We start from the raw sequence: 25,877 nt of genomic DNA, 5'->3' as shown, positions 1-25,877 counted from the left end.
CTGCAGCAAAACTGATGTCCAAAGCTAGGCACTTGCATCAGATAACAGCTCAGCAGTGACATCTGCAGGCCTCCTGATCTGACGCAATCTACAGCCAACTATACAATGACATGACTTGCAGTCTAACTCTGGCATTGCTTTAATAATCAAAAATAATAAAATTTTATTTATATCCCGCCCTCCCCAGCCGAAGCCGGGCTCAGAGCAGCTAACAACAGTAAAATAATACAGCATTCTAAAATCAATCCATTATAAAATCAGTTCAAATCAAATTCATGGCAACCATTGGGCTAGAGTTCTGTGAGGATTACCAAAGGAGGGGGTCAGGCTGTGCCCTGGCCAAAAGCCTGGTGGAACAGCTCTGTCTTGCAGGCCCTGCGGAAAGATGTCAAGTCCCGCAGGGCCCTAGCCTCTTGTGACAGAGCGTTCCACCAGATTGGAGCCACAGCCGAAAAAGCCCTGGCTCTGGTTGAGGCCAGCCTAACCTCCCTGTGGCCCGGGAACTCAAGATGTTTTTGTTTGAAGACCATAAGGTCCTCCGTGGGACATACCAGGAGAGGCAGTCCCGTAGGTACGAGGGTCCTAGTCCGTATAGGGCTTTAAAGGTTAAAACCAGCACCTTAAACCTGATCCTGTACTCCACCGGGAGCCAGTGCAGCTGGTATAGCACTGGGTGAATGCGATTTACTGGCAAAGATGAGGTGTTGTTCAGAGCTGACCCTACCATTCAGCAAAGCAAGGGGCACCAGGGGCAGTTCCTCCTCAGCCCCTTGATCATCTTTGTGCGCCAGAGCTATGGATGGGTGAAACTGTCAGTTTTGGTTTCTGTGTTCCTGATTTTTACCCGTCTTAACTTAAACCATGGTTTTCCCAGTAGTGATGTATGGAAGTGAGAGCTGGACCATAAAGAAGGCTGATCGCCGAAGAATTGATGCTTTTGAATTATGGTGCTGGAGAAGACTCTTGAGAGTCCCATGGACTGCAGGAAGATCAAACCTATCCATTCTGAAGGAAATCAGCCCTGAGTGCTCACTGGAAGGACAGATCGTGAAGCTGAGGCTCCAGTACTTTGGCCACCTCATGAGAAGAGAAGACTCCCTGGAAAAGACCCTGATGCTGGGAAAGATGGAGGGCACAAGGAGAAGGGGATGACAGAGGACGAGATGGTTGGATAGTGTTTTCGAGGTTACCAGCATGAGTTTGACCAAACTGCGGGAGGTAGTGGAGGACAGAGGTGCCTGGCGTGCTCTGGTCCATGGGGTCATGAAGAGTCGGACACGACTAAACGACTAAACAACAACAACAACTTCAGCTCTACATATCTACATCAGAGCACTGAAGAGCTGGAAAGAACCCAAGGGTGCTCTGGTCCAACCCCTGCAATGTAGGAATCTCAACTAAAGCATCCTGGACAGGTGTCTCCATCCAACTTCTGCTTATAAACCTCCAAGGAAGGAGAGTCCACCACCTCCTGAGGGAGTCCATTCCACTGTTGAACAGCTCTTACTGTTAGAAAGTTCTTCCTGGTGTTTAGTCAGAATCTCCTTCCTTGTAAGTTGAAGCCATTGGTTTAGGCCCTACCCTCTGGAGCAAGAGAAAACAAGCTTGCTCCATCTTCCCTCTCGGCAACCCGAGAGAGCGCTGCCAGTCAATGTAGGCAATACTAAGTAGATAGATAATGTGGAAGAGGAACCTTTCATCATGTGAGACTGTTGCCCAACACCCATATTTCAGCCATTTTGAAGCTAGCGATGCTGCCATTTTGCTTTGGTGTGAGGAAATACAGTGGTACCTTGGGTTACAGATGCTTCAGGTTACAGACTCTGCTAACCCAGAAATAGTACCTCGAGTTAAGAAGTTTGCTTCAGGATGAGAACAGAAATCGCGCAGCGGCAGCGGGAGGCCCCATTAGCTAAAGTGGTACCTCAGGTTAAGAACAGTTTCAGGTTAAGAACGGACCTCCAGAACGAATTAAGTTCTTAACCTGAGGTCTAAGGTCTAAGAGAGTGGCTTGTCCAACACTGGAAAGATTTATTCTTGAGGTACTTTCAGAAGACAAAATGGCTCTTCATTGGAGGAGAAACCATTTCAGATGTCAACCGAAGGTCCACATCCGGCTTACTGCCACATTGCCCAAAATTTGAGCGAAAATTATACTTCATTGGTGTTTATGAAACACCAAGTGTGAGGCAGAAATGATGAGTTCTGCCAGAGGCGTCCATCTGAGAGGCAAAGTGATCCTTATCTACAAGACCAGAAAAGAGAGGCAAAATTCACCACCAGTTATGGAAACAGCTGCAAATTTCAACAAAGCCACAGAACTCTGGGCTTCTATTACATGAAATGCCTCCTTCTTAGCAAAGCACTCAAGTCAACAGCTTGCAATCCAATAAGACATTATATAAAGAGACTGAAGGGGACAGTAAGCATTTTTAGGTAACAACCTTTTCATACTGCAGAATAATAAAGTTATATAATGAGCTATAACAAGATACAGTTCTACCCTTTGTACGCTAGAACTGGTGTTGTTTAATAATGAGATGTTCCAAAAAAGAATTCATGTGATTCTGTCCGCCCTTAGAATTTTTTTGAAATCAGTTTGAAAGGCTTAAAAATCCCAAACGGTCGTAAATAGGGATCAAAGTTTGCTAGCAGCCAATGCTCCACAATAGCTCTGCAGAATGCCATACGGTGTGTAATAAAGCCAGTGTTTATTTTTTTAAAGCAGCAATTTATAAGCCCTTATGGTTGTGAATGATACCTGAAAGTTACATTCGTGTCTGCTGTTATCTCTGGAGCCAGAGGTGTGGATGGAGGAATAAAAATGAGAGTGTCAAGTGTTCCACATGGTTCCTTGCCGGACCTCTTCAGGAAAACCAGCAAAACTAGAATAAACTGCTCAAAGTGGTACATAATTGTAAATGGGAAATAATTTGGCATTGCTTAGCATCAAATCCAGATTCCGTGGGCAGAATGTTTTTATATCATTTTTAAGCACAGAGTATACACCCAGCTCTGACCAATAGCCTTATCTGTGGTTCGCATCCATGCAGCATACATATTATATATAAACAAACACTGGAACACTCAAGAGAGAGAATTTTTTAATAAAAGTTTATTTTCTTAGTAAAAATAAAACTCGGAACATTTTGGGGGGTACAGTTGTCTCTCACATTAAAACATCATTCATTATTATATCACACTATCCTTTCTTCCCCATTACATAATTCTGGCCAAATACCACTTTCTGAAGAGAAAGGGGTGGCTATGGATTGATTTAGAATTACGGCATGTCCTTGCAAAAGGGTAAGCAAATCTTCCTCTACTATTAATAGGATATACAGTTATTCAGGGCTGCCTTTACATTGGTACAGATCCAAGATTGCTGCCGCAATCCCATGCATACTAAAATATCTGAACTCAGCGGGACTTACTTCCAAGTAAACATGCACAGGATTATTTCCTTGTACAATCTGCGCTGAATGGCATCAGCTCACCCAGAAGTACCAGAATCCTGACAATCTTTGCACTATGACTGGAATTGTATTGTGAACAAACAGAAACCGATGTGTTGCAAAATGTAGCTACCTACAAAAATGCAAATCTAATAACTGTTAATGAATATATAATCGGTTATGATGTCATTCAAAATATACAAATAAGCCATTTCAAAATGATGTATGTATCATACAACACATCTCACAAAATATACAAGTAACTACAAGTTGTTAACTGTATCAAACAAAGAATCAATATAATCGGTTATGATCTCACAAAATATACAAGTAACTACAAGTTGTTAAGCAGCTGCACTATCCAGTGAGCACTGATCCAATAGCATAATCCCTACTAGTATGAATATTTCATTGATAATTATTCGCTGATGAAGACTTTATTCCGAAACAGTTGAATGATTCTGGATATACTGTCCTTTTGAGACTTTTGTGAGACGTCTTCCTTTGAGAGACGGCTTGGCATTCCTCACTATTCATTGATCTGTTTGATTCTTTGTTTGACTCTGATACAATTAACAACTTGTAGTTACTTGTATATTTTGTGAGATGTGTTGTATAAGATATACACCATTTTGAAATGGCTTATCCGTATATTTTGAATGACATCAGAACCGATTATATATTCACTAACAGTTATTAGCCAGTGTGTTGCGTCTGCATTTTTGTAGATTAGAATTACCGTATTTTTTGCTCTATAAGACTCACTTTTTCCCTGCTAAAAAGTAAGGGGAAATGTGTGTGCGTCTTATGGAGCAAATGCAGGCTGCGCAGCTATCACAGAAGCCAGAACAGCAAGAGGGATTGCTGCTTTCACTGAGCAGCGATCCCTCTTGCTGTTCTGGCTTCTGAGATTCAGAATATTTTTCTTCTTGTTTTCCTCCTCCAAAAACTAGGTGCGTCTCGTGGTCTGGTGCATCTAATAGAGCGAAAAATACAGTATATTGTGAAAAGGCCTCAGATGATCAGAGGACAGATGGCAACTCATTTTTAGCTATTTAATAGAGAACCAAAGCCTGCAGAAAGATCCAGAGGGACGCCATTTGGCAACCCAGTGAGACCAGAGTTCGCAGGCTGTGGGAACAGAGAACTCTGCTCTTATTTCCAAAGATATGTTCTGAGAGATCATGTTATCTTAGCAGCACAACCAATTCCGCTGGCTGTCGTTGGAGATATATGCATTTACAAAGTGGTCAAAGTACCAGACGTTCTTCATTATGACATATATTTTTTTAGTTTTTTGTTTTTTTAAATAGATCAACATGATCTAAAAAAAGATAACAAATTCTTGGGAAAGCCAACCAGCTTACAAAAAACCCCGGAGCCCATTCTGCTGTAACCAGTCACCGACAAGACTGTCGCCCCTTCGTTCTCCACATCTTGAAAGTTAAAACTTCTCATTTATCATCCAGAGCTGGAGGCCAGTCAACATCCACCGACTGCAGAGAGAAGGAAACAAATGCAAGGGTTAAATCACAAATGGGAGACTCCCACTTGTTAATATAGCATATATGGATCTCTAGCCAGAAAACGGGTGGCGCTGTGGGTTAAACCACAGAGCCTAGGGCTTGCCGATCAGAAGGTCGGTGGTTCAAATCCCTGTGACGGGGTGAGCTCCTGTTGCTCGGTCCCTGCTTCTGCCAACCTAGCAGTTCGAAAGCACGTCAAAGTGCAAGTAGATAAATAGGTACCGCTCCGGCGGGAAGGTAAACAGCGTTTCCGTGCGCTGCTCTGGTTCGCCAGAAGCGGCTTAGTCATGCTGGCCACATGACCCGGAAGTTGTATGCCGGCTCCCTCAGCCAATAAAGCGAGATGAGCGCCAGAGTCGGTCACGACTGGACCTAATGGCCAGGGGTCCCTTTACCTTTAGCCAGAAAATGGCTGAAATGGCATATGAGGGCGTGGATGGGTCATAATTTTATACCTGGAAGTATCCCGACAATTCCATGATTGTCACTACAAAGAGGAACAAGGAGGTAGCACTCACTTCTACGTCCAGCTCCAAGATGTCAGCGGTTGTGCCCAAGAGCGTACCAATGTTCGGCTTGGTTCTTCCAAAGTCTCCATGAACAAACTCTTTAATGTAACTAGATTGCTGTTAAGGACGAAATGAGAAGGGTCAGAAGACCCCGCAAATCTTGCACGGTGATGGGCGGGCAAAGGAAGGGTTGGCGCTCAGTGATAGAGCATCTGCTTTGCACGCACAAGGCGCCAAGCTCATTCCCCAGCATCATCACACAGGGCTAGCAAAGGCTCCTGCTGGAGAGCGGCTGCCACTCTGTGTTGGCACTATTGAGCTGGAGAGCGGCTGCCAGTCAGTGTTGGCACTATTGGGCTGGATGGACCCATGGGATGTCTTTGCATAAGGCAGCTTCCGAAAGGGCACAGTGTGTGGAGCCCAGAAAGGGAGTATGGCTTGTTCATTAACATTCACCATTGGTCCTGCAGCATTAGACCAGGTGGGTGGGCTGTACCCCAAACTGGGGTTGTGTGTACGCTGTGTGTTTCACTAATCACTCTGCAAAACCTTGCCCCAAGAAACACTGGATTCTGCAGCCTACACATGGCATGGAAATTCAGAAAGCTTGTTATTTTGACCTTCCTCCAAGGAGTTCAGGGTGGTGTATATGGTGAGGGTTTTTTTGGGGGGGGGGCACTGTGACGCCAGTTACAAAATGCAAGCGTTAAATCACAAATGGGAGACTCCCACGTGTTAATATAGCATATATGGATCTCTAGCCAGAAAACGGGTGGTGCTGTGGGTTAAACCACAGAGCCTAGGACTTGCTGATCAGAAGGTCACGGTTCGAATCCCCGCGACGGGGTGAGCTCCCGTTGCTCGGTCCCTGCTCCTGCCAACCTAGCAGTTCGAAAGCACGTCAAAGCGCAAGTAGATAAATAGGTACCGCTCCAGCGGGAAGGTAAACGGCGTTTTTGTGCGCTGCTCTGGTTTGCCAGAAGCGGCTTAGTCATGCTGGTCACATGACCTGGAAGCTGTACGCTGGCTCCCTCGACCAGTAAAGTGAGATGAGCGCCGCAACCCCAGAGTCGGTCACGACTGGACCTAATGGTCAGGGGTCCCTTTACCTTTACCTTACTGTGGCTCAAAAAGGATACGTCCCAGCCTGTGTCTTCAGATGGAGACGGAAATGATGGTCATCTATGTACTCCGACTGCATGGTGTATATGACACGAACCCTGACGGCTAGCGGTCGCCGGTGGAGGACACGCAGTGGAGTTTTTTGATCGAGCTTTAATTCCTGTCCAATAAATCAAAAAACAAACAAGCAGAAACGCAGAACATTAAGTACAGCAGATACATGAGGAAATATAAAACTGTTTCTGCGCTGCAAAAACCCTCATGCCACTGAGTTATAGGGCACATAGCTGTGCTATATATCTCTTACCAGTTATGACAGCAGACTTCTTGCCCTCGCCCTCCCAGTCCAAATACCAAACCGATGGAAACGATAACTTCAGTGTTTGGAAGGTGATATTGCAATTAAGCACATCTCTGTATGCTAACGTACCGTATTTTTCGCACCATAGGACGCACTTTTTCCCTCCTAAAAAGCAAGGGAAAATGTGTGTGCGTCCTATGGAGCGAATGCAGGCTTTCGCTGAAGCCTGGAGAGTGAGAGGGGTCGGTGCACACCGACCCCTCTCGCTCTCCAGGCTTCAGGAAGCTATCCGCTAGCCGCGGCTAGCGGAGCGCTGCATTAATCCCGAAGCTTGGGGCGCGCGGAGCTCAGCGCGCCCCAAGCTTCTGGGTGCCGGCAAGGTCTCGCTAGCCCTGGGAGAGCCCCGCGACGTTGCGTGGCTCTCCCAGGGCTAGCGAAGCGCCGCGCTAATCCCGAAGCTTGCGGCGCGTGGAGCTCAGCGCGCCCCAAGCTTCTGGGTGCCGGCAAGGTCTCGCTAGCCCTGGGAGAGCCCCGCGATGTTGCGTGGCTCTCCCAGGGCTAATCCCGAAGCTTGGGGCTTCGGGATTAGCGGTCCGCTCAGCTTGCTTCCCGGAGCGCCGGGCGCCCTGAAAGCAGAGCTCCAGGCGCTTCGGGAACACATCCGCAGCGTGGGGAGCCTTGCAGGAATTCCCCACAGGGCTCCCCACGCTGCGGATAGCAGCCTGCTGCCTGGCGGGTGGGGCGCCCTGAAGCAGAGCGCCCCTCGCGCCAGGCAGACATCCGCAGAGTGGGGAGGCTTGCAGGAGTTCCCCACAGGGCTCCCCACGCTGCGGATAGCAGCCTGCTGCCTGGCGGGTGGGGCGCCCTGAAGCAGAGCGCCCCTCGCACCAGGCAGACATCCGCAGAGTGGGGAGGCTTGCAGGAGTTCCCCACAGGGCTCCCCACGCTGCGGGTAGCAGCCTGCTGCCTGGCGGGTGGGGCGCCCTGAAGCAGAGCGCCCCTCGCACCAGGCAGACATCCGCAGAGTGGGGAGGCTTGCAGGAGTTCCCCACAGGGCTCCCCACGCTGCGGGTAGCAGCCTGCTGCCTGGCGGGTGGGGCGCCCTGAAGCAGAGCGCCCCTCGCGCCAGGCAGACATCCGCAGAGTGGGGAGGCTTGCAGGAGTTCCCCACAGGGCTCCCCACGCTGCGGATAGCAGCCTGCTGCCTGGCGGGTGGGGCGCCCTGAAGCAGAGCGCCCCTCGCGCCAGGCATACATCCGCAGAGTGGGGAGCCTTGCAGGAGTTCCCCACAGGGCTCCCCACGCTGCGGATAGCAGCCTGCTGCCTGGCGGGTGGGGCGCCCTGAAGCAGAGCTCCCCGCCCGCCGGACAGACATCGGCCAGCCCCACAAGCTTGGGGGACAGCAGGGAGGCGCAGCGCCACTATCCCGCTGTTCCTTGACCTGGTTCGGTTTCCCTGACCTGCTTTTGGGGGGGAAATAAAGGGGAAATTTTTTTCCTTTATTTCCCCCCCAAAAAATTAGGTGCGTCCTATGGTCCGGTGCGTCCAATCGTGCGAAAAATACGGTAAGTGGATCAGGAATCCACAGGCCGTGGGTATCAACAGTAAGTCCAAATCTGCAAACACGAGCATGGCCGAAACTAGAGATGTCAAATAAATTCGATTCAGTTTGCCTTTACGGTTAACCTATCTAAATCACACTTCTGTAAACAGTAAGTTACCCGAAGCACCGCCGAATCTTCAAAATTCACACTTCTCTGAATTCTGCAGGGCAGTTCTCCAGCCAAAGTAATGCATACTTTCTGCACATAAACTAGGTATGTAAATGAAAGCAACATGCAAAAAAGTATTGCTTTTTTGGGGAACTGCTTCGCAAAAATGTGTATATCAGGCAAAACTACATAGGAATATGTGTATATTAGGAGAATTTTGCACTAAAGCACTGGTGAATTTTCATTTATGCGGGGGGGGGGGGGAGGGATGCAAAATGAACTTAAAGGTGGGAAAAGAAGAAACTACCATTGACAAATACATCCATCCCTAGCCAACAATGAACATACATCTTATTTTAATTAACTGACTTTTGCACAACTTTGGAAAGCATTTACAGAGTTACAATTAAATTCAATAAACTCTGCTTATAGAGATGGGAGACACAGAGGCATACCAACAAACGAACGTGTTTGCATTAGGAGATGTCCTGAAGTAGAGGACCTTATGCATTCTATTTTGCACTGCCCCATATATTATGAAGCAAGAGGAAGATTTTTAGCACCTATAATGACAAGGTCCCCTGGCCAGAACCCCTATGACATGATTTTACATCTCCTTGCAGACATAGATAAGTATGTGACCTGGCATGTAGCACTCTTTGCAACTGCCGCTGGGAAAATTAGAGCAAATTATATAGCCAAGGTAGCCACCAACTGTAAAGGAGATGAATTTATTTTACCCTATCTACATCAAGCTATATTTTATCCTTATCACCAAACCTCTCCATTCTTAAGGAAATCGGCCCTCAGTGCTCACTGGAAGGACAGATCCTGAAGCTGAGGCTCCAATACTTTGGCCACCTCATGAGAAGAGAAGACTCCCTGGAAAAGACCCTGATGTTGGAAAAGATGGAGGGCACAAGGAGAAGGGAACGACAGAGGACGAGATGGTTGGACAGTGTTCTCGAAGCTACAAACATGAGTCTGACCAAACTGTGAGAGGCAGTGGAAGACAGGCGTGCCTGGCATGCTCTGGTCCATGGGGTCACGAAGAGTCGGACATGACTAAATGACTAAATGACAACAACAAATTCCAAGTCCAACATTTGGCCCACTATACTCTGTTGTCTCCCTTGCCACAATGTGCAGGCTGCAATGGCCTGGCTGCCTGTGTCTTCCTGTCAAATGGGAGGAATTTTGCCACATTAACAAGAGCACACAGGGAGCAAAACAGGCACCTTGCAGGAAGGAAGGCACTTCTGTAGGCAGAACCCTCACAGAGATTGTACTCTGTTGTGCAACTGCAGCGTGAGCAAGACAGGGCCTGCACAGAGATGTGAGCCCAAGGGTCATGCAGAGGCCGTGGAAAATCTGAGTGGGAGTAGAATTCAGTTTACCTTCTTCTGAAGAATAAAAATACAGAGGAAAAAATGAGATGATTGTGTAGCCCTTACTGGTTGTGAAGCTATGCTTAAAACTGGGCTGGGCAATTTCTAGTGAAATCTCAAAAAGGCTGGTTACGGGGGCCGAAGAAGAGGTTTCTCATGGCTGAACCTGCGGCATAATTAGCAAAGCCAGAATAAGTTCTGAAAACTTAGAAGGCAAATCAAGACGTGTTCAACGTGCAACGTGAATTGATATGGGTTTTGCACTCCCTGGGTGCCTAGTTTGATATTTAGACTTATTTATTCTCCTGAATCAGGAATGTATACGTCCGCAGAGCAACGAGAAGAATTGAGATAGTATACCGTATATTGCCGATACAGTCAACTCTGGTTTCCCCGTGTTATGATTTTAGATTCTGGAGAAACATGCAGATGGACATTCCCACCACACAATGCCCATCTTTCGCACATTAGCGGAGAATGGCATATCTCAGATATTACGGGCATTATAGTAAGATCTGTTAACAGCACACACAGTCAGAGCACGCAAAAATCTCATCCCTGGTTACTCCAAAGTTCTCTGTGTCTCAGCAAAAGGGTGTTTGTTTCTGCTACTGTTATGCAATTGCCAGTCAGAGTCCTTGCTCATCTACTGGAAAGAAAGAAAGAAAGAAAGAAAGAAAGAAAGAAAGAAAGAAAGAAAGAAAGAAAGAAAGAAAGAAAGGAAGGAAGGAAGGAAGAAAGGAAGAAAGGAAGGAAGGTAGATCACTGGTGTCTTTTAATTTCGTGACTGCTGTATGGAAGTGAGAGCTGGACCATAAAGGCGGCTGATTGCCGAAGAATTGATGCTTTTGAATTCTGGTGCTGGAGGAGACTCTTGAGAGTCCCATGGACTGCAAGAAGATCAAACCTCTCCATTCTGAAGGAAATCAGCCCTGAGTGCTCACTGGAAGGACAGATTCTGAAGCTGAGGCTCCAAGACTTTGGCCACCTCATGAGAAGAGAAGACTCCCTGGAAAAGACCCTGATGTTGGGAAAGATGGAGGGCACAAGGAGAAGGGGACGACAGAGGATGAGATGGTTGGATAGTGTTCTCAAAGCTACCAGCATGAGTTTGACCAAACTGAGGGAGGCAGTGGAAGACAGGAGTGCCTGGCATGCTCTGGTCCATGGGTCATGAAGAGTCAGACACGACTAAACGACTAAACAACAACAGATCTCTGCCTGATTTGCTGTAGAGCCTGATCTACTTTCTGCTGCCCACCCGGGTCGTGCACAATGAAAACAACAAACAAATGCGATAAATACCACCCCAGACACGCAACCTTCATGTTGTCTAGAAGCTCAATGTCTTCGTTCCGGATGGCTTTTTCTGTCCATATTAAGGCACTGTAAGTTTTGGTCTTTGCTTCCTCGCCTTCTTTCATGTGCCCAATGGCTTCTCTGAAAGACAAGCAAATAAATGGGCAACAGCCACAGGAATCTGAAAGGTGAAAGGACTCCTCAACAGTTCCAGTATATTTTTATGAATGGCTTGGGTGAGTGTGTGTGTGTGTGTGTGTGTGTGTGTGTGTGTGTGTGTGAACCTTCTCTCTTTTCCCCATCCTGCAGGGTACAGTGATACCTCGGGTTACGTACGCTTCAGGTTACAGACTCCGCTAACCCAGAAATAGTACCTCGGGTTAAGAACTTTGCTTCAGGATGAGAACAGAAATCATGTGGTGGCAGCGGGAGGCCCCATTAGCTAAAGTGGTGCTTTAGGTTAAGAACAGTTTCAGGTTAAGAACGGACCTCCAGAACGAATTAAGTTCTTAACCCGAGGTACCACTGTAGTGTAATGCCTGTAGGCAGGGCTGTGGCTACCTAGGCATTCTGCACCCAGAGATTCCTGGTTCTGCAACCAGAATAAATTAGGGAAGTAAAGTAGGGCTGCACTGTTTAAAACAATTAATTGGTTCACAAAATGACTTTATAAACACACACACATTTTTTTATCAAAAAAAAAAGTGGCCAGGTTAATTGGTTAGTATACTTCCTTTTAAAAAGTAAAATAAAAATAAAAGTACAAGTGCTAATAAAAATCATAGAATCATAGAATCATAGAATCATAGAGTTGGAAGAGACCACAAGGGCCATCGAGTCCAACCCCCTGCCAAGCAGGAAACACCATCAGAGCACTCCTGACATATGGTTGTCAAGCCTCTGCTTAAAGACCTCCAAAGAAGGAGACTCCACCACACTCCTTGGCAGCAAATTCCACTGTCGAACAGCTCTTACTGTCAGGAAGTTCTTCCTAATGTTTAGGTGGAATCTTCTTTCTTGTAGTTTGGATCCATTGCTCCGTGTCCGCTTCTCTGGAGCAGCAGAAAACAGCCTTTCTCCCTCCTCTATGTGACATCCTTTTATATATTTGTACATGGCTATCATATCACCCCGTAACCTCCTCTTCTCCAGGCTAAACATGCCCAGCTCCCTTAGCCGTTCCTCATAAGGCATCGTTTCCAGGCCTTTGACCATTTTGGTTGCCCTCCTCTGGACACGTTCGAGTTTGTCAGTGTCCTTCTTGAACTGTGGTGCCCAGAACTGGACACAGTACTCCAGGTGAGGTCTGACCAGAGCAGAATACAGTGGCACTATTACTTCCCTTGATCTAGATGCTATACTCCTATTGATGAGGCCCAGAATTGCATTGGCTTTTTTAGCTGCCGCGTCACATTGTTGGCTCATGTCAAGTTTGTGGTCAACCAAGACTCCTAGATCCTTTTCACATGTACTGCTCTCAAGCCAGGTGTCCCCCATCTTGTATTTGTGCCTCTCATTTTTTTTGCCCAAGTGCAATACTTTACATTTCTCCCTGTTAAAATTCATCTTGTTTGTTTTGGCCCAGTTCTCTAATCTGTCAAGGTCGTTTTGAAGTGTGATCCTGTCCTCTGGGGTGTTAGTCACCCCTCCCAGTTTGGTGTCATCTGCAAATTTGATCAGGATGCCCTTGAGTCCATCATCCAAGTCGTTGATAAAGATGTTGAATAAGACCGGGCCCAAGACAGAACCCTGTGGCACCCCACTAGTCACTCTTCTCCAGGATGAAGAGGAACCATTGATGAACACCCTTTGGGTTCGGTCAGTCAGCCAGTTACAAATCCACTGAGTGGTAGCATAGTCAAGACCGCATTTTACCAGCTTCTTTACAAGAATATCATGGGGCACCTTGTCAAATGCCTTGCTGAAATCAAGGTAGACTACATCCACTGCGTTCCCTTCATCTACCAGGCTTGTAATTCTGTCAAAAAACGAGATCAGGTTAGTCTGACATGACTTATTTTTCAGAAATCCATGCTGACTATTGGTGATCACAGCATTCCTTTCTAGGTGCTCACAGACTGTTTGCTTAATGATCTGCTCCAGAATCTTCCCTGGTATTGATGTCAGACTGACTGGGCGGTAATTATTTGGGTCCTCTCTTTTCCCCTTTTTGAAAATAGGGACAACATTTGCCCTCCTCCAGTCTGCGGGGACTTCGCCTGTTCTCCAGGAATTCTCAAAGATGACTGCCAGTGGTTCTGAAATCACATCTGCCAGTTCTTTTAATACTCTTGGATGCAGTTCATCTGGCCCTGGAGACTTGAATACATCTAGACTAGCCAAGTATTCTTGTACTATCTCCTTAGTTATTCTGGGTTGTGTTTCCTTTGCTGAATCATTTGCTCCAAATTCTTCAGGTCGGGCATTGTTTTCTTTATCGGAGAAGACTGAGGCAAAGAAAGCATTGAGGAGTTCAGCCCTTTCTGTGTCCCCTGTTTGCATTTCACCATCTTCTCCTCTGAGTGACCCCACGGTTTCTTTGTTCTTCCTTTTGCTACGAACATACCCATAAAAGCCTTTTTTGTTGCTTTTAACCTCTCTAGCAAGCCTGAGTTCATTTTGTGCTTTAGCTTTTCTGACTTTGTGTCTACACGTGCTGGCTATTTGTTTGAATTCCTCTTTGGTGGTTTCCCCCCTTTTCCATTTTTTGTACACATCCTTTTTTAATCTTAACTCAGTTAAAAGTTCTTTAGATAGCCACCCTGGCTTCTTTAGGCACCTTCCATGTTTCCGTCTCATTGGTATTGCCTGAAGTTGTGCTTTTACTATCTCCCTCTTAACAAACTCCCAGCCATCTTGAACTCCCTTTCCTTTTAGTATTACTGTCCATGGGATCTCACCCAGCACTTCCCTAAGCTTTATGAAGTCGGCTTTCTTAAAGTCGAGAAATTGAGTCCTAGTATGCTTGGCTGCTCCTTTCCGCTGTATAGTAAACTTCAGAAGAGCATGATCACTCGCGCCTAATGATCCTTCCACTTCTACCCCACTAACCAGGTCATCAACATTGGTTAGGACCAGATCTAAAATGGCTGTTCCTCTTGTTGCTTCTCCCACTTTCTGGACAATGAAGTTGTCTGCAAGGGCAGTGAGGAATCTGTTTGACCTTATGCTCTTGGCTGAGTTTGACATCCAACAAATATCCGGGTAATTGAAGTCCCCCATTACTACTATCTCCCTTCCTTTTGCATGCTTGGCCATCTGTTCCAGGAAGGCATCATCTATGTCCTCCGTTTGGCTTGGGGATCTATAGTAAACTCCCACAATGAGGTCACTGTTATTCTTCTCTCCCTTAATTTTCACCCAAATGCTCTCACTTTGGCTTTGAGGTTCTAAATCTTGGATCTCTTCACAGGTATACACATCCCTGACATATAACGCCACTCCTCCTCCTTTCTTGTCTGGTCTGTTTCTTTGAAATAGATTGTATCCCTCCATTATTACATTCCAATCGTGGGATTTATCCCACCAGGTTTCAGTGATTCCTATTATGTCATATTTAGTTTGCTGTACCAGGAGCTCAAGCTCATCTTGTTTATTTCCCATGCTTTGCGCATTAGTGTACAGACACTGAAGTCCATTAATCATTCCCCCGTGTCTCTTATTTAAGGATTTTTTCCTCCCACCACTAGGTCTGCATGCTCTTTGCTCCATTCGGTCTATGACATTTGGATGATCATCTTCATCAATTGATAGACTCCTACCTTCAGGAGCACTGTCTCCCTCCCCCACATTAGTCAGTTTAAAGCCCTCCTGATGAGGTTTCTGAGATTTTTTGCAAAAACATTCCTCCCAACCGTTGTGAGGTGCAGCCCATCGCTTGCCAGAAGTCCATCTTCAAGAAACTGCAGTCCGTGATCTAAGAATCCAAACCGTTCCTGTTTGCACCATTTGCGAAGCCAGTTGTTCACTTCCACTATTTTTCCCTCTCTCCCTGGGCCACGTCGTTCAACTGGGAGGACAGATGAGATGACAATTTGTGCATTTAATTGCTTCAATTTCCTGCCCAGAGCCTCGTAATCTCTTTTGATCTTCTGGAGGCTATTGCTTGCAGTGTCATTGGTTCCCACATGAACCAAGAGGAAGGGGTATTTGTCAGTGGGTTTTATGATTCCTTGCAGTCGTTCAGTTACATCTTGGATCTTAGCCCCGGGGAGACAGCACACTTCCCGAGACATCTTGTCAGGCCCACAGATCACTGCTTCTGTTCCCCTCAGTAGGGAATCCCCTATCACCACCACACGCCTCCTCTTAGGTCTGGTCGGGGTTCTTCTGTGAGCTGTCCGTTCCAAGGTCGCCTGGACATTCCCTGAGGACTGCCTTTGCTGCTCGTCTTCATATACCTGATCGACTGTAATGAGGGAGAGATCCTCAAATGGAGTCTGCTCTTCGTCTTCCATCGTAGGGGAAAGGACCTCAAAGCGATTGCGTATTTCTAAACAATCAGAGCGAACCCTGGGCCTCCTACTTCTTTGAGTCACGTTTCTCCATATATCTGGCTCCTGTGTTGGTGAACTAGCCACCTTCTCAGGGGAGTCCCCTGTCTCTTCCTTGGTGGAGACGGTGTGCTCTGTTGCTTCCAAGAAGAGTTCCAGGTCTCTAATTCTTTGGAGCGTAGCTACACGTTCCTCCAGTTGCTGGACTTTGTCTTTTAAGAGGGCAATCAACATGCAATTGCTGCAGGTAAAGCTGCCTGCAACCTTTGGCAAGATGGCAAACATTGCGCAGGAACCACAGGCGACTGCAGCTGTTCCCTCACCCTCCATCTTGAGAACGTGTCGTTGGGGGTGACTACAGTGGTCCTCTATCATAAAAAGTGTGGAGACAGGACAAATAAATCCCCCCAAAAAAACCTAGGTCTCCCCCAACAAATGTTTGAGACTAGCTCCCCTAAATCTAAAATATGGATCAAACTGCGCGCGCCGCTAGGCGCGCGCCGCTGCCCTAAAACTCTGATAAGCTCCTCCCACAGCTAATCACCTACCTCAACAGAAGCCCTGCCCCCTCTGACCTTTGCACAGAGAGAGCAGCTAAACAGCCACAAGAAACTCACACAAGAAAACCCTTTTTGTTCCTTCTTCAGCTGCTGCCCTAAAACTCTGATAAGCTCCTCCCACAGCTAATCACCTACCTCAACAGAAGCCCTGCCCCCTCTGACCTTTGCACAGAGAGAGCAGCTAAACAGCTACGTTTAATCGCAGGGTTTAAAAAGACAGATCAGAGGGGTTTAAAAAGACAGATCAGAGGGGAATGCCTGTAAGACAATGCCTCCTACGGCATATGTATATATATTTTTGCTCATATGCACATTTGATTAATGAATTGCAGAATCCACTGAAATCATATAATTAATAATAATGAATGTTTTCTTTAATGGAGTGAGAGCCCTAAACCAAGGCAAATTCCCCTACACTTGTTTTTCTGTGTGCGTAATTTGAGTCTCGCCTGCCAACCTAGCAGTTCGAAAGCACCCCCGGGTGCAAGTAGATAAATAGGGACCGCCTACTGGCGGGAAGGTAAACGGCGTTTCCGTGTGCTGCGCTGGCTCGCCAATCTGGCCACGTGACCCGGAAGTGTCTCCGGACAGCGCTGGCTCCCGGCCTCTTGAGTGAGATGGGCGCACAACCCCAGAGTCTGTCAAGACTGGCCCGTATGGGCAGGGGTACCTTTACCTTTACCTTAATTTGAGTCTCACCCCACCCTCCACCAACAGGAGGACTGCTTAGCACCCTCCTCTTCTGGCTTCTGAAATTTCGCTAGGGACTAGGAACTTGCTTTTTTTTTTTATCTCCATAATGTGTGTGACTATGCAACACGTTCACAGCTATGAAAAAGCAGTATGCTGGACGTGCCTTGCTTTAATTATGACAGCTGAGCTATACTAAGGGCTCAATTTCTGTTACAGATCACAAAGGCCCAGCTCTGGAATCCATTTACAATCTCAGCTTCGAAATATGTGAAATGAAATCCTGCAATGTAATGGAAGCTCTGCCTTCTGCCTCTTATCTCCCTCTAAGGGCAACTGTTGAGGGCAGAGAATCGAACTGCGATTGCATTATACCATTTCTGGACAGGTGACTAGAAGGATACTGTTGAAGGAAACAGTTTAGTTTGTTTTGCCTGTCCCCAAACCCTCCCAAATCAGAGCTTTCTTTGGGCGCGCTTCAAAGGCGGCAGAACCCCCCTGTTGCTGCTGCTTCGTCTACTGCCCTTTTGAAAGAGCTTCACAGAGATGGCACAAGGGTTAATATACCCAGGTTACGGCCTCAAATTCCCTGCTTTTCCACACACCAAAATAAGCTTTATTCAAGTACCAAAACACTGACCTGGTGACGAGCTGTAGATCACGAACTTGGACTTTGTCTGAAGAGTTATTTATTATCTATAAACGAACAAAGAAAGATTACCTCAGCCTCATCTGACTGTTTAAAATTTAAAAAGATTCCAGGGTTTTGCAGTTAAAAAACAGAAAGGCAATGGCAGTTCCCTCATACAATGGTTTGAGAAGAAACTGCCTTTTTTCTGGGAGGAAGAAATAGCCAGAACCAGTGAAAGTCCCCAATTTTTGTTCTGTTTTTTTAAAAAAGCTCTAATCTAAATACAAAGTGCTGCTGGCCTCAGTGCGTAGGGCACAGCTTTCCAAACTTCTCATGTTGGTGACACACTTGTTAGACGTGCATCATTTCATGACACAGTAATTCAGTTTTACTAGCTAACCAGAGGTTAAACTAACCCCTTTCTGGTCCTGGGAGGAGCGCAGGGAGCGTTCACACAACACACCAACGTTTCGTGACACACAGTTTGGAAAGCTCTGGCGTAGAGTGCTGGGCTAGGAGTGGGGAGACTTGGGTTCAAATCCCCCACGTTCCACTACCTTCCGACCCATCACAGAGTTACTGCAAGGATAACACTTGCTGGAACTGTGCAAACTGCCTTGAGCTCCCTGACAGAAGAACAGGACTAAGACCTGGCTTCTTTAACCAAAAATAAATTAGATGAAGTTATAAAATAGCGAACAGTAAGCATGAATCAAATCACAACACTGAACAGCTCTTACTCCTTAAAATATTTAGACTGCCTCTTGATACAAGGCAGCCAACAACTCAGTGTATTGCTTACCATCTCTAACCTGTGCATGTAAGCCAGCTCTGCTAACCTCTACCTTTCTTATTGATAACCCTTTCATCAATGGGCAACCGTGGGAGTGTCTGAAGGAGCGTCTCCACCCCCATCGTCCTGCCCAGACACTGAGGTCCAGAGCCAAGGGCCTTCTGACGGTTCCCTTGCTGCCAGAAGTGAGGTTACAGGGAACCAGGCAGAGGGCCTTCTCGGTAGTGGCACCCGCCCTTTGGAACGCCCTCCCATCAGATATCAAGGAAATAAACAACTATCTGACTTTTAGAAGACATCTGAAGGCAGCCCTGTTTGGGGAAGTTTTTAATGTTTGATGTTTTCTCGTGTTTTTAATATTCTGTTGGGAGCCACCCAGAGTGGCTGGGGAAACCCAACCAGATGGGCGATGTATGTATGTATGTATAAATATTGTGCCATTCATTCACTAGACATCCAGACCTTTAGCAAATTCTGTATCCTACCAACTTTCCCCTCCTTAAAACTATGCCATCAAAATGCCCATGTAATCCTTCATTATTAGGCTGGTTTTGTGTAGCATTTGTATATCCCTCTAACTTGCTATTGGACTCAGAATTTTCTCAGGAGGTCTCCCACCCAGGGACTGTTTAGCTTCAAAAAAGTGGTCACATCCTATGCCTCCAGATCATGTCCTGGGAATGGTTGGAAGGTGAACCCATGTTATCAAAGATGTCCTAAAGGAGGAAGGTTTCACTACAGAACTGTATTTTTAAAAAACTGCCTAGGAAAAAAACTTCAACGAATAATCCTCTACCCACCAAAATAGCAAAAAAAAAAACAACGAAACAAAAAAACCAATTTGTATTAGGGGTAGTTTTGGGGAAACCTGTAGAGTAATGGCCTGAATATAAGCCGCACCTTTAAAATTGGAGGGGAAACAATAAAAAATACCCAAACGTAAGCCGCACCATTCATCATGGCCACTGGCTGCATACTGGGGGGGGGGGGGGGGGGCAGATTGTGCTGCATTGCCAGCGGCCTTTCTCCTTCCTCGCTCTCTCCCTTCCCGGCCTTGGGGGAGAGGATGGGGGACTACGCACGAGGCGGATGCCGCTTTGCCATGCTCCTGGTGCTGTTTGCCCCACGCTTCTGGCTGCATACCCCAAGGTCACGAATATAAGCCATACTTTAAGTGAGGTTTCTATTCAAGCCAATACGGTATTAAAAATTGTAATGATTCCCTGAGCGTGACTGGGTAAATTCCACAGAACCCTGAATACAGTGGTACCTCAGGTTACAGATGCTTCAGGTTACAGATGCTTCAGGTTAGACTCCGCTAACCCAGAAATAGTACCTCAGGTTAAGAACTTTGCTTCAGGATGAGAACAGAAATCGTGCTCTGGCTGTGCGGCGGCAGTGGGAGGCCCCATTAGCTAAAGTGGTACCTCAGGTTAAGAACAGTTTCAGGTTAAGAACGGACCTTTGGAACGAATTAAGTTCTTAACCTGAGATACCACTGTATCAGGGAGGCTAACTTTCCACTTTTCTTACTACTCTTTTATAAGAGGGGTTGGGACATGCAAGGCACCGGTCTTAATGGATTGGCAGGATCTGTAAGAAGCCACAGCCCCTTAGATATCCTGGCCCCAAGGTGGTTAGGGCCTCAAAAGGAAACAGCCAGGACTTTGGGAGGGAAGGGTCAAGTCTTGTGTCTTGACGCCCTAAAAAAAGTTTCAATCACAGACGGGTAGTCGTGCTCGTTTCTTGCAACAAAAACCACAAAGAGTTTTGTGGCAGCTTAAAAGTGGCTTTGCAGACTGCCTGCCAGTGTGCCATTTCCAACACCTTGAAGGCCATTTACCTGTTGAAGCTCCTTCATTTCTTCTGCAGCCAAGCGGACTTTCCGAGGATTCACAAGCTCAATCGCGAAGGGCCTTCCTGTCAGGGAGTTGCAAGTGACTGCATAATAAGCTATCCACAAATATTTTTGGTGGAGTAAAAGGGGGGGGGGAGTAAAGGAAAGCACGCTATTCGCAGGGCCTTGAAATGCTTTTACTTATCTTTGTAAACAGCTCTGGGAGCCCATTTGGGGGTGCAAAAGCTATAAATAATAAGGCATTTCTAAATCCTTGAATTTGTGCTGCCAGCACAAAAACTGTATGAAACTTTTAGAACGTGAAATCTAATTGCTACACAGATATTTGAATGCAAGGTGCTGGCACTATTCTGACCCACCACCAGAGGGTACTGTCTGCTTAAGGGGCTCCAAACATACCAGCTTGTGCCATTGACAGCGCAATCCTTCTGAATCCAATGGGGCTTACTCCCAGGTAAGTGAGTTTAGGATTACAGACTTAGGCTGCGAGACAAGCTTACCTTTGCCCAGTGTTCTCACATCCACGTCTTCTCTTCCGGAGGACGAAAAATTAAAACCTTCAAAAGAGGAAGGAAAAGGTCAGTTGAGCTTCAGGTTAAGAACAGTTTCAGGTTAAGAACGGACCTCCGGAATGAATTAAGTACTTAACCCAAGGTACCACTGTATGCTCATTTGCCTTCAGTAGCAGTAAAGCTCCGCTGGATGGAATATAATTGCCTCTGGTCAATTTTTTGGAAATCCTGCACCGCGTTTAAGTATTTACTCTGCTAACCATACGCTGGAATCTGCTCTGGATCAATATTGAGTGGAATTCCATGACAAGTTAAACTATGGAATGAATTCCCACAATGGGTAGTGATGGCCACCAGTCTGGTTGGCTTCAAAGGAAGATTGGAAGATAAAGTTATGAATGGCTTCTAGCCACAGTGGTTGCGGTCTACCTTCAATGCCAGAGGCACTATGTCTCTGAATACCAGCTGCTAGGAAACAGATTCTGCTTGTTCCCACAGACCCCTCACTGGCTTCTCTGTGAACGGGATGTTAGACCAGGTGGGCCTCTGTCCTGTACCAGCAGCCAGGCTCTGTTTATGTTGTTATGAGGGGAACTGCGGTCCAGCAACACCTGGGGAGCAGCAAGTTCCCCACCCTTGCTGTGTGGGCAAATGCTTTTCCTCCGGAAGCAAGAAGAATTACCGATGAAAGAAGAATGGCGGATGAAATGAATGGACTATGCAGAATTAGATAAATTAACAGGAAGGATTCGAAACCTGCGGGACCAGAGATTCTTAGAAGACTGGAGTAAATCTATGAACTATTTGAAAAGCAATTGTAATGAACAGATTACACTAGTAGGACTGCAAGAAGTTCTGTAAGGAGGACTACAGTGGTGCCTCGCAAGACGAAATTAATTCGTTGCGCGAGTTTTGTTGTCTTGCGATTTTTTTCATCTTGCGAAGCACGGTGTCGGGAAAGTTTTGGAAAAGCTTCAAAAATCACCAAAGTCTTTAAAAACCTCAAAAAAGGCTACCACACCGCGTTCTATGAGTTGCTCCTCGAAGTCAAGTCGCAACTGTATTAACGGTGTTAAGAAAAAGGAAACAAACTTGCAAGACGTTTCCGTCTTGCGAAGCAAGCCCATAGGGAAAATCGTCTTGTGAAGCAGCTCAAAAAACAAAAAACCCTTTCATCTAGCGAGTTTTTTGTCTTGTGAGGCATTCGCCTTGCGAGGTACCACTGTATTTGAAATTATTGCAAGAAAGACTATGAAGAGAATTATTAGTTAATGATAATTAAGAGTAATAGAGAAATTAAGAAATGCAGAATAAGTGATAAAGAACGGAAAATCATTAGAGGTTGTTGACGGAAGTCTAAAATATTGTATAATATAAGAAGTTATGTTAAATGATTGTTGAAAATGATATGTAAAAAACACCAATAAAAATGTATTTTAAAATATGCTTTTCCTCCACCACTGAGGTTTCATCGAGAGGACTAACGGCAAGGAGATGTTCTCTTGGAGAAGTGCACCACCCTGTTGCATGGGGACAGGTGGAGATGTGGTCCAAAAACAAGCCATTAGATTTTTCTACAGGTAGGTTTTTACCCAGAAAGAAAGGCTTCTCCAGAACAAAAATGCCACCCAACCTCTTAGCAAAAGTAGGTTAAGGAGGGAGTACAAACAGGTGATTCTAGGAAGGGTGTTTCAGGATGTGGGCACTACCACCGAAAAGACCACGCCCTGAATGTAACTTTCCATCAAATAGATTTTGGGTGGCTTGATTAAGTTATGCATGGAAGACATGCAGGTATACAGATGCGCACTAAGTGCATACAGAAAGCACTCACTGTCTGCTTTGAAGGCAGCCATGAGATGTTCTGAGATCAGTTCTTCGACGGAAGACTCCATCTTCCTCTCTCCATCTATAATCCAGGGGGTCTGGGGTAACGTTCTTGAATATTTGTTATATCTCCCTGTAAAGGAAACAGAGGGTATTTAGTATCCTGTAAGTTTTGCAAATGTAGCATAGATTTATTTATTTGTACTTGAAGCAGGGGAACCAAACAGCACAGCACTATTTATTAAATTATGCACCCACTTATGAGAGCCAGTGTGGTGTAGTGGTTAAGAGCGGTGGACTCGTAATCTGGTGAACCGGGATCGCTTCCCCGCTCCTCCACATGTAGCTGCTGGGTGACCTTGGGCTAGTCACACTTCTCTGAAGTCTCTCAGCCCCACTCACCTCACAGAGTGTTTCTTGTGGGGGAGGAGGAGAAAGGAGATTGTTAGTCGCTTTGAGACTCCTTTAGGTAGTGATAAAGCGGAATATCAAATCCAAACGCTTCTTCTTCTTCTTCCCCAAATAGGCTTCTAAGTTTTTTACATCATCATCATCATCATCATCATCATCAATCTTTATTATGGTCCAAAGACCCAACAAATTGTTACAAAGCAATAGTTTTTTTACAAGTTTATTAAGAGATGACTGCAAGGGGGGGAAGACCCACTATATATTTATGTATTTACCGGCAACAAAGATGGCCCCATTGGTACACTGAATGTCGACAGCTGTGCAAGGCGCCTTGGGTGAAGTCAGAGGACACTGAAAGTGTCTGTATAGGAGAAAATAAAGGAGCGAGCTATTAAAAACACACGGCAAGACCCTGGCAGGGTGGAAGAGAGAGAAAATGGCCTCAGATGTATATTACAGTAAGCCATAAAGCTACCTCGGAGGTTAAAAGCCTAGGAAAACAGGAGAGATATTTGCCTGGTGCCTAACTGCCATGACTTAAACACAGGTATGGGCCCCTGGGGTGAGAGTTGACAAGCAAGGTGTTGTAGCTGAAAAGGCCCTCACCCCTGTATGGTGGAGCCACTTGGAGGAAAAGGAACAAGGCACTAGACCCCTTGGTTTTCTGAAATTCAGTAAGTCCTGCATAAGATTTGACTGAATCAGCATCAGAGGGGCTTGTGCAGAACTTCAGAAAGCAGAAGGATCTAACGCCTTGTTTCTTTGCCCATATCCAGTAATTTGATGTCCTTATCAGAGTTCAAGCTATGCCCATGTTGAAGAATTGGAAATGAAGTGTTAGCTGTTTTCCGAGACTACCTTTCTCTAAAGCCAGAAATTGAAATACTGGATTTGTTTCATTCTCAGTTGCCCCAGAATGCATTCAACTGCAATTACTGTCAGAAAGAGAGAGAGACCCGTCAGAAATCACACAACTGAGACACACAGTGGCCAAGAGATACATACATGCACACCTGAAATCACAGTGAATTTTGAGGTATGGGGAACAAAATGCAGAAGCCACACCCATTTAGACTCAGAATGTATTAACCCATTTACTTATTACTTTCCAGGTTTATATGACATTTTCACCTGTAACATTTCACTTTGCTCTTTTGATTTTCCTGATAAATTCCCATACACCAAGGTTAAAATAGGTTCAGAGCTCACTTACTTAAGAAAATCTTCTTCACTGATCATATCCAAAGCCTTAACCACAGCCATTCTGGTGAAGACAGACTGCAAATGAATAAAGTATCAGGTATTCCGAAAACAATTCCTGTTTAATTCACTTCAGCTGAGTCACTGGAATGTCGTTTCTCAGAAACTGTTTCTCTGATACTGTTTTTAAAAAAAACTTTCTTTTGGATTTTTTGTATGTGGGGGGTGGAGGTGGGATGGATGTTTGGTTGGGCTGGGGGAATTATTTTTTATTTTGATGTTTTTGTAATTTTTACATTTTTTTATTTGTATTGTTTTATTGCATTTGTTTCTTTGTTTAAGGTCTTATTTTGTTCTTAGGGGGAGGGGTCAGGGCTGCCGGGGAGTGGGCCCCAGCCCACAAAATGGCTGGGGCATGTTCCACAGGGGGGGATGCACTGGGACAACCGATCTCAGTGATCACGGGTAGGAGGAGGAGTTACGCTAAGACTAGACCATGTCATTACAGAGGGGGCAGGTTTAGTCGTTGTCTGAGGACTATTCCTGCCTCCGGGTCTGGTCCTGACCAGATGGATACTAGAATCAGCAAGGGATACCCACATGACCTGAAGGTGCTGCTGTGCAATGCCAGGTCAATGATTCATAAGACCACTGCCATCCATGACTTGATCATGGATGGAGGACTTGACCTGGCATATGTAACAGAGACTTGGTTGGATGAAGCAGATGGGCCTGTCCTTGCCGCTGCTTGTCCACCAGGTTTCTCTTACGCACAGCAACCCAGGTCATGTGGGCGGGGAGGGGGGGTTGCAGTGATTTTTAGGAAGTCATTAGTTTGCACCAGGCGTCCTATTGGGAAGACCCAGTTTTCTGAGTGCATGTTCTGGAAGTTGGGCAATAGGGGCAGTACAGGATTCCTTTTGGTGTACTGACCTCCCCGCTGCACCAAGGATTCCCTGCCCGAGCTGCTTCAGGTCGTGGCGGATGTTCTCCTGGAGACACCTAGTTTGGTCGTCCTAGGGGATTTTAACATCCATGCCGACACGACCTTACAAGGGGCCGCTCGGGACTTCGTGGAAAGCATGGCCTCCATGGGGCTGTCCCTGAATAAGTCTGGCCCAACCCATAGCCACGGACATGCCTTGGACCTGGTGTTTACCTCTATGGATGTTGGTGATCTGACACTAAGTAAAAGCGAAACGAAAGAAGTGCCATGGTCAGATCACTTCCTGGTGCAACTGGACTTCTCTGCGACCCATCCCCTCTGCAGGGAGGTGGGACCAATTCGGATGGTCCGCCCCCGCCACTTAATGGATCCAAATGGTTTCCAGAGAGTGGTAGGGGATGCTTTATCCCATGTTGATGGCCTTTCAGCTGATTCCCTGGTGGCCCGCTGGAATGTGGAGTTAACCAGGGCTATTGACTGTTTGGCTCCGAAGCGCCCTCTCCGATTGCATGGAGCCCGGACAGCCCCGTGGTTTTCCACGGAGCTGAGGGCAATGAAACAATCGTTGAGACGGCTAGAGCGCCGGTGGCGGATAACTCATTCCGAATCTGACCGGACACAGGTTAGAGCTCAACGTCGAGCCT

The 25,877-nt window shown here is 46.2% G+C and overlaps 1 protein-coding gene across 5 annotated transcripts in view; it reads right to left on the bottom strand.

The window, feature by feature from the left end:
• Positions 1–3,087: 3,087 nt before the first annotated feature.
• PUS10 (pseudouridine synthase 10) overlaps positions 3,088–25,877 on the bottom strand; it is a 39,782-nt gene continuing 16,992 nt past the window's right edge. For 3 of the 5 annotated variants that reach the window (XM_028725162.2, XM_028725166.2, XM_028725167.2), the window contains exons 9-18: positions 24,301–24,365; positions 23,363–23,448; positions 22,684–22,809; positions 20,838–20,894; positions 20,323–20,399; positions 17,696–17,751; positions 11,336–11,453; positions 6,630–6,772; positions 5,500–5,599; positions 3,088–4,951 (exon numbers count right to left, since the gene is read on the bottom strand). In XM_028725162.2, the coding sequence (XP_028580995.2) occupies positions 4,910–4,951; positions 5,500–5,599; positions 6,630–6,772; positions 11,336–11,453; positions 17,696–17,751; positions 20,323–20,399; positions 20,838–20,894; positions 22,684–22,809; positions 23,363–23,448; positions 24,301–24,365 (870 nt within the window). In that variant the 3' untranslated portion in view covers positions 3,088–4,909. Of the gene's footprint in view, positions 4,952–5,499; positions 5,600–6,610; positions 6,773–11,318; positions 11,454–17,695; positions 17,752–20,322; positions 20,400–20,837; positions 20,895–22,683; positions 22,810–23,362; positions 23,449–24,300; positions 24,366–25,877 lie in introns of those variants that run through there. The other 2 variants (XM_028725164.2, XM_028725165.2) reach the window with 2 other exon arrangements.

The sequence above is a fragment of the Podarcis muralis genome, chromosome 3 (genome assembly GCF_964188315.1).
Source record: "Podarcis muralis chromosome 3, rPodMur119.hap1.1, whole genome shotgun sequence".
NCBI lineage: Eukaryota > Metazoa > Chordata > Lepidosauria > Squamata > Lacertidae > Podarcis > Podarcis muralis.
This window is presented reverse-complemented; position numbering and strand designations above follow the sequence as displayed.